Genomic DNA, 13,280 nt, shown 5'->3' with positions numbered 1-13,280 from the left:
AGTTCTTCAGGCACTCTGTCTATCAGAGTGCCTGAAGAACTATGGACGGAGGTTCACAACATTGTACAAGAGGTAGCAACTAAAACCATCCCAAAGAAAAAGAAATGCAAGAAACCAAAATGGCTGTCTGAGGAAGCTTTACAAATAGCTGAGGAAAGAAGGGAAGCGAAAGGCAAGGGAGAAAGAGAAAGATACACCCAATTGAATGCAGAATTCTAGAGAATAGCTAGAAGAGATAAGAATGCCTTCTTAAATGAACATTGCAAAGAAATAGAAGAAAACAATAGAACAGGGAAGACCAAAGATCTCTTCAAGAGAATTGGAGATATGAAGGAACATTTCATGCAAAGATTTATTTATTTATTTATTTTGCGATTTATATCCTGCCTTTTTCCTACAAAGGGGTCAAGGCAGCTTACATCATCTCTCCTCCTCCATTGTATCCCCACAACAGCAACCCTGTGAGGTAGGTTGGGCTGAGAGTCTGTGACTGGCCCAAAGTCACCCAGTTGGCTCCATGGCTGAGCGGGGACTTGAACCCAGATCCTCTGAGTCCCAGTCCCATGCTCTTAACCACTATACCACACTGGCTCTCAGGCATGATAAAGAACCAAAATGACAGGGACCTAACAGAGGCAGAAGAGATTAAGAAGAGGTGGCAAGATTACACAGAAGAACTATACAAGAAAGAGCTTAACGTCCCTGATAACCACGATGGGGTGGTCACTGACCTCGAGCCAGACATCCTGGAATGTGAAGTCAAATGGGCCTTAGGAAGTCTGAGCAACAACAAAGCTAGTGGAGGCGACAGTATTCCAACAGAGCTATTCAAAATCCTAAAAGACGATACAGTAAAAGTGCTACACTCAATATGCCAGCAAATTTGGAAAACTCAATAGTGGTCACAGGATTGCAAAAGTTTCCGATTCCAAAGAAGGGCAATGCCAAAGAATGTTCAAACTACCGCACCATTGCACTCATTTCATATGCTAGCAAAGATATGCTCAAAATCCTACAAGCTAGGCTCCAGCAGTATGTGGACTGAGGACTACCAGAAATACAGGCAGGATTTCGAAGAGGCAGAGGAACTAGAGATCAAATTGCCAACATATGCTGGATCATGGAGAAAGCTAGGGAGTTCCAGAAAAACATCTGCTTCATTGACTATGCTGAAGCCTTTGATTGTGTGGATCACAACAAATTGGGGCTTAAAGAGGTGGGAGTACCAGACGATCTTATTTGTCTCTTGAGAAACCTATATGCGGGTCAAGAAGTGAATACTGGACACGGAACCACTGATTGGTTCAAAATTTAACTTATATGCAGAGCACATTATGAGAAAGGTGGGGTTAGATGAATCACCAGTTGGAATTAAGATTGCTGGGAGAAATAGCAACAACCTCAGATATGCAGATGATACCACTCTAATGGCAGAAAGTGAAGAGGAACTAAAGATCCTCTTGATGCGGGTGAAGGAGGAGAGTGCAAAAGTTGGCTTGAAACTCAACATTAAGAAAACTAAGATTATGGCATCCGGTCCTCTCACTTCCTGGCAAATAGATGGGGAAGAAATGGAGGTAGGGACAGATTTTATTTTCTTGGGCTCCAAGATCACTGCAGACGGTGACTGGAGCCAAGAAATTAAAAGATGCTTGCTCCTTGGGAGGAAAGCTAAGGCTAATCTAGACAGCATACTAAAAAGCAGAGACGTCACCCTGCCGACAAAAGTTTGTATGATCAAGGCTATGGTTTTCCCAGTTGCAGTGTATGGCTGTGAAAGGACCAAAGGCCAAAGGATTGAGGCCTTTGAATTGTGGTGCCGCAGGAGACTCCTGCGAGTCCCTTGGACTGCAAGGCAATCAAACCAGTCATTCCTAGAGGAGATCAACCCTGACTGCTTTTTAGAAGGCCAGATACTGAAGATGAAACTCAAATACTTTGGCCTCCTAATGAGAAGGGAGGAGTCCCTGGAGAAGAGCCTAATGGGAACAATTGATGGCAAAAGAAGACAGGGACAGCAGAGAATTAGGTGGCTAGATGGAGTCACTGAAGCAGTCGGTGGGAGCTTAAGTGGACTCCAGGGGATGGTGGAGGACAGGAAGGCCTGGAGGAATGTTGTCCATGGGGTCGCGATGGGTTGGACACAACTTTGCGACTTACAACAACAACAGTGCAATTGGTGAGCTTTATCCAGTAAGTCACTGGTACACAGAAGCTTTCCTGAGGAATACCTATTTATTTATTTATTTATTTAAAACATTTTTATGCCACCCCCATCGCAATGAAGCCTCGGGGCGGATCACAACAGGATACAAAGTACATAAATACATAACTTCCTATATATTGCTAAAAAAGCAATTGCAATAAAATATGTATTTGGAGGGTTTCCCCCCTGGTTCTTACCAATGTGAAGGCAAAGAGATGTCAAAGAAGCTTAAAGGCGTGCCCTGGTCACCTGAGGCCACTTTTGATTATGGGTTCTCTAAAACTGTTGCCAGACAAGGATAGTGTAGGCAGGCATTCCAAGCATATGCCCTGTTTGATCAAGGCATCCAAAGACATGCCAGCTGTTCAGGTGCCACAGTAGCATAAGTTGAATTTTGCCTTTCTTGCAGCTATTCATGATTGCAGGATGATACTTGGAGGTCTGCAGCTTCTGCACTATCTGGAACTTTCTTAGTGAACCAATACTAGTGAACTAAAGCCTAGTCCTGTGAGCATCAAAATTTGTAACTTCATTCAGCAATGACACATACAGTGGAATGGTTAGAGGATATTGGGATGTTGTCTAGAAAAAAGTCATGCAGTGTTTAATTTTTGAACTAGGTCATGACACCCCCAGATTTCTCATAATTTCTTTATCTCACTCTCTCATTCTCTCCGTTTGGATAAGCAGCTTTCTTGCAATCACAGTTGCAAAGAAAAATTGAAAAACATAGGCTCCAAAATAGGAAGGGGATCCCAGAGGTGGTTGGGGTCAAGACGTTAATCCCTGCTCCTTCCTACAATGTCTTATCTTTCCATGTTGCACTAATATATCTGTTCTGTTCTCTGCTGAAGTCCTATCTCTTTTTCTCTACTCACCACCACACAATAATTATACATCTTTTTTCTTTTGTAAGTTTGCTAATTGAATGTTTACATTTTAAAAGTTTGCATTCATCAGATACTGCCCAAGTAGACACCGTTATTTCCATTTGCACAATTAGTACTGTTTACAATGTAAAATTGTATATTCCTTGCATGCTTTATATACTCAAATACATTTTCTTTAGCAGTAAAGGGCAACATAGACACACTAGTTCAGGATGGCTTGCTCTCTCTCTCAGGTGGAATGAGATACAGGAGCTTAGCTCTTGTCAAGCTGTGAATGGTCCCTGTCATGTGACATTATCATGAGAAGCAGCAGGACCTGACTTTGGCCCTTGTCTCCACTTACATCAGCAGCAACAGCTCGAACTGTGATATGCCTGGATTGCTGTTTCCCTTCATTCTGGCTTAAAGAATGGAATAGATCCAGTTGCAAAAAGAAAGGCTGGTTGTTGTAGGTAGCCAGACCCTCCTTAAGGTGTTGCAATAACATAGATGTTGTCTCTGTACATTCAGGTTCTTGACGAGGCTCTGAAGATTTGCAATTACATCTTCACTGTCATCTTTGTCATGGAATCTGTTTTCAAGCTGATTGCATTTGGGTTTCGACGATTCTTTCAAGACAGGTAATGATGCAGTAAAACCTTGAAGGGGTTTTTAAAAGGTTCCAGAGTGTCTCAGTTTAAGTTCTTTCTATCAGTATAAGTATGAGGATGGAGTGGCCCTAATGGGGCCTTGGTCAGACAGCTCTTGATGGTAATGTGCTCATCAGAACAAACGTTACACTCAGAGACAGCCAAAGAAAGGCCCTCTGGAGCAGGGCTCCCCAGCATTACAGTGACACTCATGAAGGCGTCCCCCAACTTTTAATTTTTTACATTTTTACTCTGTTCTGTCCTGCAATTATAGAGAAGCCGGCCAAATGTCCCAGTTAGTAACCATTGGAAGGTGGTGCTGCTATGCCATCTATTCAAATGTTGAAAATGTTACAAGGTTCTCACTCCACTGTATTGTAGGAAGTGAGTGGTTATCCTTTCAATGTTGTAATATCAGTCTTGGAGTTTCAGAAGGGCCCAGAGTATCTATATCCTCTTCTGTTAAGCCGATAAATACTTTAGAAGAGCACGTACATAAATGAATATTGAAGGCTTTTCCAGTACAAACATATTTGTGTAATAACCTCCTCCCAAAGAGAAGCAACTACTGGACATTGCCAAAACATGTGTTTTAAAGAACATTAGCTTTATTCCACTGCCAGAAATTAGACAATCCCTCATTAAAGAGACATTGCAGCCTTCGGTACACAGGAAACATGCTTAGATCCCACTGAAACTAGCTCTCAGTTCCCAGCTACTCTGCCACTTTTCTAAACCTCTAGTACAACTAAGTGTTAAAATCTTGAACTGGCAGCAGGTCAGGGATGCAATTTTAACGCTCCCCGTTTTAAGGGAGTTGAAAATGAACACAGCAGGGAGCCAGCTGCCAGGCACTGCTATGCAACTCACAGCCTGGACAATGTCGATCCTCCCTAACTTCTGCTTTGCATAGCAGGGAGTAAGTTACTTGCCTGGACTTGCCCTTGTGGACATTTTATAACTTGCAGCAGCTGCAGCTCCCTTCCAGTGTGTGTTTGTCTTGCATTTTGCGTGCGCAGTGAGAGATGGGTGAAAAAATGAAAAGCAAACATGTCCGATCCCACCCTCTTCTCCTTCAGTAGACTTACAAGTCCTGGGAATGTATTCTTTCCCTAAGACCCAACCTGCTGCGGTAGCCATCGTGTGTGAAAATGCCTTCCTATCCCAGCAAGGTGCATTCTGGGGCAGGGAGCAAAGAGAAGATGTGAGGCCGTAGGTGTAGAGGGCGGGCCCCAGCCTCCAGACAGTGATTTGCTTCCATGAGATGAATGCACTGCAACAGCAGGCCAGGAGCAATATCAGCAGCATCACCAGGAGATGTCAATGTACTGTTGGATGTGTGTGTAACCCACACTGGATTTTAAAGAAAGAAGCAAATTCTGGTCTGCATGCAGTTAACAGAACCCCTCTACCTTGTCCACTTTTTATATTTTCTCCTTATTAAAATATAAAAATCATGTAAAGTGAGGCTTCTCAGCTTCACATAATAACCTGTTTTCCTTTTCTGTTTGGTCCCTCTCTTTGGTCTTTTTAGGGGACCACCATATAACACCTGTAGAGCTTGTTTTTGTCCTTCATCTGAACCTTCCAGCAAATCTTTCAATCTTTCTTTCTCTCACTGTGTGTGCATGTGTGTAACTTTGGAAAGATTCACTAAGTTCACTAAGAACTGTACTTGAAAATTTAGCTTGAATAAAACATTTAAAGAGAATTAAACAAACATCGGCTTTCTTTTATTATCTGGGTTGCCCTGCACATTAATTCAATTACCATTTTGCCCTTTCTTTTCTAGTCTGTGGTGTGCTGAGACTTGGCTAAGTCTATAATCTATTAAATAAATCCTTTGTTTAATGTGTTCCATCTCAAAAATTGCTTGAGGTGGAGTGTCAGTTCATGCGTGCTAGAATGACTGAAATGATCGGAATTCCTTGATCACACAAGTGCCCCTACCTCCACCCCTTGCAAATAATTTAGCAGATTTTTCCACTTGATTTTTATGTTGCTTTCAGATGGAACCAATTAGACCTGGCAATAGTGCTGTTGTCCATCATGGGCATCACGCTGGAAGAGATTGAGGTGAATGCATCGCTGCCTATCAACCCCACCATTATCCGAATCATGAGAGTCCTGCGGATTGCTCGAGGTCAGTCTCCTCCACGTAGCTTTTGGCCCAAGAGGAACCACTGATTTCTGGCACTGTGGGGATTCCCATACTCCATGCCTACAATTCAAGTATAACCTGCCTAGCTAAGCGTCACCTCAACATACTTGGACTTGCTAGGTGAACTACATAATTCTAATTTACTTGTTAATTTGGCCACCATCCAGTGTGGCTGCCTGTAGCCCTCCAAACTCAGAAGGTTGCATCCATCCAATCATGCGCAGGAAGAGCATGGAGGAAAGTATTACCTCCATGTTTCTGCCACCCTGCAAAAGACTCGGTAGTGCTTAAGAGCATGGGATTGGGACGCAGGCAATCTGAGTTCCAGTCCCCACTCAGCCTGGGTGTCTTTGGGCCAGTCACAGACTCTCGGCCCAGCCTGCCTCACAGGGTTGTTCTTGTGGGGACTGAGAACTGGAGGAAGAGAATTATGTAAGCTGTTTGAGTTTGCTGGGAAAAAAGTGGGATATAAATCTAATAAATAAAATGAATAAATATAAATAATCACCTTTCAGCCATCTATGTCTTTTGCCTCTGCTCACAAAGAGCAGAGTCTGAGGCACCCCCGGTTTCTTCATAGGATGCAGGGCCTCACTCTGTCCCTCCCTACCACCTTGAAAGTCCCTCCCCTGAGCCTTTCTTGAGCCCTCCCTGAGAAAGAAGTGCATCAGCTGTAAGGAGGAGTGGAGGACTGTCTGAAGAAGGAACCCCCACTGTGATCCTGGAGGGCTTTTACAAGGCCACATGAAGGACTCCGACCTTTCCTATAACCACCAGAGAACATCTTACTGTCCATCGGATTGCACTCTCTGTACATTTGTATGCCACCTCTTCTCTGATGTGTGAAGGTAGCATACATGGTTCTTCTCCCCACTCCCACCCCTATCTTATCCTCACAGTAACCCTGTGAGGGAGGTTAGGGGGAGCAGATGACTGGTCCAAAGTTACGCCATGAGTTTCATGACTGAATGGAGATCTGAATCTTGGTCTCCCTAGTCCCAGAGTTTTATGGGAGTGTTATGCTTACTCAGAGCTAGATTTCTGTGCTTGTTAAAACCAGTGGTTCATGTGGCAGGCATTCTGTACCGCAGAGGTCTAGAATTGTTTGGTCCTCAAGCGCTCCAGATGAAATCCTGCATCTGTATGCTCAACCAAGAGAGCTACTGGTGGAGATTCTGCTCCAAGCAACAAGGAGTTTGCCACACAAGCACTACAGCTGGTGCCATTAGGTTATCAAGTCCTTTGCCTGGAAGGTCAGGAGTTCACTCCCTAAGTGCATCATGGGCTCAGAACCAAAAAGCGAGACTATTTCTTCCCTGGTCTAGCCACCTCTGAAATCAGTGGGGGTACATTTGTGTTCTTAACTCTTAGTTTGAAGCTGAATTCTCGCAGTCGTTAGATCAGATAGATTTCTGACCTTTCCAAACCAGTTTACTTTACTCAATAGCAGTATTCCCTGCCAGGCGAAAAGGTCATGCTTGCATTCCTGGCACCCAATTTAGTGCATAAAGGAGATGGAGTCTCGTGCTTTATGCCCTGAGCAGGTGACAGTGTTTACAGGAGTCAGGCTGCTGGCGCCCTGACAGTAACAGCGCATTCGGTAGAACATGGCCTTGTATTTTCCCCTCCAGTGCCACCCACTTGCCATGAGGCTTAGACAACCTGATGGGCCTTTTGAAATGTACCATTCTTTCTCACCTGCCAGTGCTGTGGCAATGATGCAATGAACATTTCATTCTCTGCAGTGTTAAAATTGCTGAAGATGGCTGTAGGGATGAGAGCTTTGCTGGACACGGTCATGCAAGCACTGCCTCAGGTAACTTTCGTATCTTTTCACAAAGACCTTGGTTAATTTTCCTTCATTTTTTCCTTGCCTTGAGAAATCTGTGAATCAGTTCCATTTCTCCCTTACTCGTGTCTTCTCCATGTTTGGAGCTACTTTTACTGGGGGTTCAGTGAGAATGCCAGTGTTTCATTTCTAATAGTTGGGCATCTGCACAAAGCCCGACAAAAGTCTTCTGCTGCAGTTCTTCGTGTTCTAATTGGTTTGTTCATGTTCTGTTTAGTTTATCAGCCTCGACCTCTGTTGTTCTCTATACCTCTGTTTTTCCTACTTTTGAGTTTGTGGACTTGGCTTAAGGGGAAGAAAAAAGATCCATATATGCACTGACAGTTATGCATTCACACCCCAAAACAAAGCAAATACCATAATACAAGAAAACTACAGTGAAGGAAACTCTGAAATTTCTCCATAGATTGTAGAACAGTTGGAAATTATCTAAGACGCAATCCATCCCAACCACTGAAGACTAACACAAAACATTCAGTAATGCTGTTTCTTTATCATTTTAAAAGCATCAACACAAAAGAAAAGTCTGTGCCAATGAAGTAGAAAGGGGTGGGGGGGATAAAAATATTATTAAGTTTGTCCACCCAAGAGCAAGTGGCATTGTGAGAAAGTTAGTTCCAGTTTAAGGAGGTTCCAGTTTCCCATGAAAAGTCATCAAGGTGGAAAGCTACTTGCTGTTGCTCACATGATGGAATGTGGGCTTGGCAGCCATTTGCTGTATTTCCAAGTATACAAATGTAACATGTGGTCTAGAATTATCTAGAATTATTATCCTACAAACGCAGCATGTGGAACAGAGCAAAGAATTGCTGGATCCAAGCCCCTGATAGAGCAGTAGTTTGTGCTCAACTTCTTGTAACGGAAACAAATCTATCAGTAGAATGGGCAGGACATTTCCATTTAAGACTTTCTCCTGCCCAACAAAGTGACTGGCAACAATTAAAACCTTCGAACCAACTTCAAGCTGTGCTTGTGTTTTCCCCCACCCATTGTGTGTCTGTTAGGGTTACAGCCTTTGTATTTGTTCATTGGCAGTCAGTTTGGATTGGCTTGCTGCTCGTAGGCTGATATGACTTGGTAACAACATTGAAAGAAAACATAGACAAAGCTTATCCATTGAAAATAAGATAAGAGAGTCACACATCAAAGAGTGATTTATTTTTCTCCATTTCTTTTTCTTTACAGGTGGGCAATCTCGGTCTTCTCTTCATGTTGTTGTTTTTCATATTTGCAGCTCTTGGAGTGGAGCTGTTTGGAGACCTTGGTAAGTTCTCTCCTCCATCTGTTGCATTAATTAGTTGAGGCAGGATAAAGTAGACATTCGTAAAGGAGCCAAGGGTAACTCCTCTTTATTGTTGGTTTGTTGTACAGAATGTGATGACACTCATCCATGTGAGGGCTTAGGGCGGCATGCAACCTTTCGCAACTTTGGGATGGCCTTTCTCACACTTTTCCGTGTGTCCACAGGAGACAACTGGAATGGGATAATGAAGGTAAAATTTCCATTAGAGTAAGTGTTCCATTGAAGAATATAAGGAAGAGACTTTCAGGGTTGGAGAAGGTGAATAGTTCTCTATGATTTTTTGAACTGCAATTAGCTGTGGCAGGAGTACATATGTGTGTACAAATAGCTTTCCTTTTTTAATTCTGCTTGGTGCCACTATTTTCTCTAGCTGTTGCGGCTCCTTTTTGCATTTCTCCCAGAATTCTCCTAGCCAATCAGGGATCATGTTATGATCAGGGCATCAGCAAAGCAGTCAGGTCTGACATCACTAAGAGCAAAGCCAGAGCAAAGTCATGCTTTCTGAATTAAGGGAACTCCTCCTAAACACTGTCCATGACTGAAAATTGTCAAGGTCAGGGGAGGTGCTGTTTTTGGCTGGTTCTTTGCAGAGGCTTCTAGGCACACGTCAGTGGACGCTTATAGTTTCACTGGTGGGTGGCAGTGCTTAGCATCTACAGCTGAGATTACAGTTGACACAGAATGGGTCAGGCCCATCCTGTTCAGAATCATCATATCTAGATCCCTGTCCAGATCGATAGAGAACCAGTGTGATGTGGTGGCTGGAGTGCACCGGGGACCAGCAAGATCCAGGTTCTAGCTCATTGGGTGACTTTGAGCCAGTCACTCACTTTCAGCTTGTCCTATTTCACAGGGCTGTTGTTGTGAGGATAAAAGGGAACTATGTAAGCTCAACTGGCTTCCGCACAAGGAGAAAAAGATACACATTCTGTGTTTTAATAATCATAGTCATAATAATACAGCCTCCAACCATGGCAAAGGCCCTGAATTCACTTCAGTTCCCGTGCCACTGCACACTTCATTGTGCATGTGATTTAGTAAGTAGACAGAGTTTACAAGAGAGATGTCTCGTGCAGAGTTCAGGGAGGGCTTAACATGGCAGAACAGGATATGCAAGTACTAAAAATGCCTCAGAAAGACTTTGGCCTGGTGGAGGAAATGGATCTGCAGAAATTCTACAGTGAGCTTTGCCCACTCTGGTAAAACCCATGTGGCCTTGGAGCTGGAAGCTGAGTAGCCCGGAGTGGATAGGTACCTGGAGCTCTCTCATAAGCCACACCCATGTCCACCTCCCTTCCCTCTGTTCCCTCCCAGGACACGTTACGAGACTGCGATGAGGAATCCACCTGTTACAACACTGTCATCTCGCCTATCTACTTCGTCTCTTTTGTGCTGACAGCCCAGTTCGTCCTGGTGAATGTGGTGATTGCTGTACTGATGAAGCACTTGGAGGAAAGTAACAAGGAAGCAAAAGAGGAAGCGGAGCTGGAACTGGAGCTGGAGATGGAAATGAAGACGATCACCCCGGGTCAGCACCCGCCCACAGACCCTTTCACATGGGCAGGCAGTAATGCAGGAGAAAGGCCTGAGAGTCCTGGAGGATATGCCAATCCCATGCAAATCAAGGTGGATTCTCAGCTCTCATTGGTTCACCCCATGGTGAGAATCTCTGGTGGTGGGTGAAGTGCGGAGTAGCATACGCTTTTCTCAGACAGCATGTGCACAAGTTCCACTAAGGAAAAATTGAGTGTATTGCTATTATATACAGGAGTTGTATTCCTTTTCTCTGAAAATTCATGGGGCACACACTAAATCCCTCTGCACCAATCGCAGGCCACCAAAACCAGGTGTTCCCACAGGATTGCTTTTATTCATTGTATCTTCACCCCCTAAAAATATAAAAGGAAGCTCTAGTTTCTTAGACACAGCTTGTTTGTTATTGTCTGTGTTTGAGGGAAAGTATACAAAGGGCCTGATTTTCTTCTCATAGACCTCCTCTGCAGTGATTCTAGGCTTTTCCATTGGAGCTGTCATGAATTGTAAGTTGACAGGGTATGTCAGCCCACAAGGCATGCCAGGCACATGGTTACACAAGATATCTGTTTATTCTCCTAGCTGGATATTTGGTATACATAGCATAATTATTCAAGCACATGCCAGATACAACTTCTATTTTCAGACTTTTGGGACAAAAGGAATTTGCCTTTATTGGTTTAGTACCTTCTACAGATTTTCATTTCAGTGCAGCACCAATGACCAAAGATTTGGAAATATCCACATCAGGGTAGGCGGAGCTGTTAGTCCCCTTCTCCATTCACAAACCTCCCCCTGGATAAGAGACAATCAATTTATTTGCCAGAGAGACTCAGTTCACTGTTCATTGCTCAATGAACAGTCATTGCCCTTTTTCGTTGTTAGGTACCTGTTCATTTATGATAAACAGGTGTCACTGCCAGGGATGTGTAACCAGCTGCAGCACTCAAGCAGGCAGAGACTAGGGAAAGGAATTGACACTTTTATCAGCCACCTGAGAAAGTTTTTAGAAGTTATCAAAGTCAGCTTTCATCTTACAGCACACTTGGAAAGGTATATATCTGCAGTATTTTCTTTCATTTTTAAAATGCTTGCTTATCTGCCAAGGGAAATAAATAAACTCCTTGTATATAATCTTAGCTAGAAAGGGGGTTGCAAATTATTCCATGAACCCCTCGGGCAAGGGACATTGTGAGAGGTCAAGAGTGCCCCCCTCCCGCAACACACACAATTCTTTTTCAGTGAAAATCTCTGCTCCTAAGTGCTGTTTGTTTGAATACATGATGAAAGAGGAATACAGCTCCTATAATGAAACCCTGTAGAGTCACGTGATTGGCATGTTTCTTTGCTTGCATGTCCCATACAATCTCTGCACTGTATAACTGTAAGGGTTCATGTCATCAAACACATTGTCTCTTGCCTGCGGAGAAAGTCTTGCTTTTAAGTTATCAGCCATCGTACTGCTATACAAGCTTTACACTATGCATCATTATTCTACTGTATGCACTTGATACAACATTTCTGAAGTTGGGAGCCTGGCATTTGGAAATCAGGCTAAACCTTTATAAAGTTTCTAAAGAATCTGTCTTGTAGACGTATCAGATGCTACAGAATCTAAAGCTGGAATCCTAATCCCATGTGATTCAATATAAGTAGGCCCGTTAATTGTTTTTCAAGACTTAAATACAATAATTGTCAAGAAAAGTCAAAGGACACTAAGTTATGGCTGATGAATCACTTCCACCTCAGAACTTGCTTTTCAGCTGGGTTGGACCTGTTGAGTTGGACGGGCCAGCACTGCAGCAAAACACCCTGGCATTGAAAAATTCATACAAAGTCCTGACTTCTACAAGTGCTTTGAGGGTGGAAGTATAGGAAAACTGCTTTTGCAAAATGTTCCCTGCCACTTTAATTATGAGACGGCTATGTATAATATTTTATGCCTGATTCCAGACATTACATCTAGTGTTAAATGAGCCTATGGTGCTCCTTGTTCAGGTTTCCTTTTAATCCAGTAGCAAAAGCATTACGACTTGCAACCACAGAACTTAAAGGACCATTGAAATGGTGCCGTTATTTTAGAGGAGGAGTGGGGAATTAAAGGCCCTCCAAACGTTGTTGAATTCCTCCTAGTATGGCCATTGACTGAGGTGAGGAGGAGCTGTAGAGCCACTGCCTATGGTGCTGCACCCTTGGTGTAAACCTGTCCCGATCGCCAACAAAGCAAGGTTAGCCCTTGATCTGGAAAGCAAACAAGAGCATTACTGCATGGATGCTACCTCTGAGGGCCTGGTTCAGTGCACGCAATATCGCCAAGTCACACAGAGCCTATCTTGATTTTCTACCAGGGGAATGATTGATGTTGCATCAGCTGTGCACAATGCCCGAGGAGAAAGCAGCGATCTTCCAAAATGAACAAGCCACATAATACTGTTGATTTATTTGAAGGTGCTGTGACCTATTGCAGGCTGTGCACCGGTGTCTGGATCTGGAAAGTAAGAAGCAGCCCATGTGGATGCTCATAAGTCGTCATAGTGCCAAGCACTCCCTTGCCCTTAGAATTAGTTGTCTCGTTAAGCATACATAGTTGAAAGAGCCAATGCTTGTAGCAACAGCTTCATCCTTTCCTACTGGAGCCTGATGAAATGGGAAAGGCCCGTGCTCACTCTCTTGAGACTAGGGCAGGAAATGTGCATTCCTCTAGATGTT

The 13,280-nt window shown here is 43.6% G+C and overlaps 1 protein-coding gene across 1 annotated transcript in view; it reads left to right on the top strand.

The window, feature by feature from the left end:
• CACNA1G (calcium voltage-gated channel subunit alpha1 G) overlaps positions 1-13,280 on the top strand; it is a 385,442-nt gene that overhangs the window by 351,760 nt on the left and 20,402 nt on the right. The window contains exons 27-32 of the mRNA XM_044420034.1: positions 3,607-3,716; positions 5,735-5,868; positions 7,632-7,702; positions 8,921-8,999; positions 9,107-9,228; positions 10,353-10,697. Coding sequence (XP_044275969.1) covers positions 3,607-3,716; positions 5,735-5,868; positions 7,632-7,702; positions 8,921-8,999; positions 9,107-9,228; positions 10,353-10,697 — 861 coding nt within the window. The remainder of the gene's footprint in view (positions 1-3,606; positions 3,717-5,734; positions 5,869-7,631; positions 7,703-8,920; positions 9,000-9,106; positions 9,229-10,352; positions 10,698-13,280) is intronic.

The sequence above is a fragment of the Varanus komodoensis genome, unplaced genomic scaffold (genome assembly GCF_004798865.1).
Source record: "Varanus komodoensis strain SLA01 unplaced genomic scaffold, ASM479886v1 scaffold11, whole genome shotgun sequence".
In the NCBI taxonomy this organism is placed as follows: Eukaryota; Metazoa; Chordata; class Lepidosauria; order Squamata; family Varanidae; genus Varanus; species Varanus komodoensis.
Note: the sequence above shows the minus strand (reverse complement) of the source record. Positions and strands in the feature narration are given on the sequence as shown.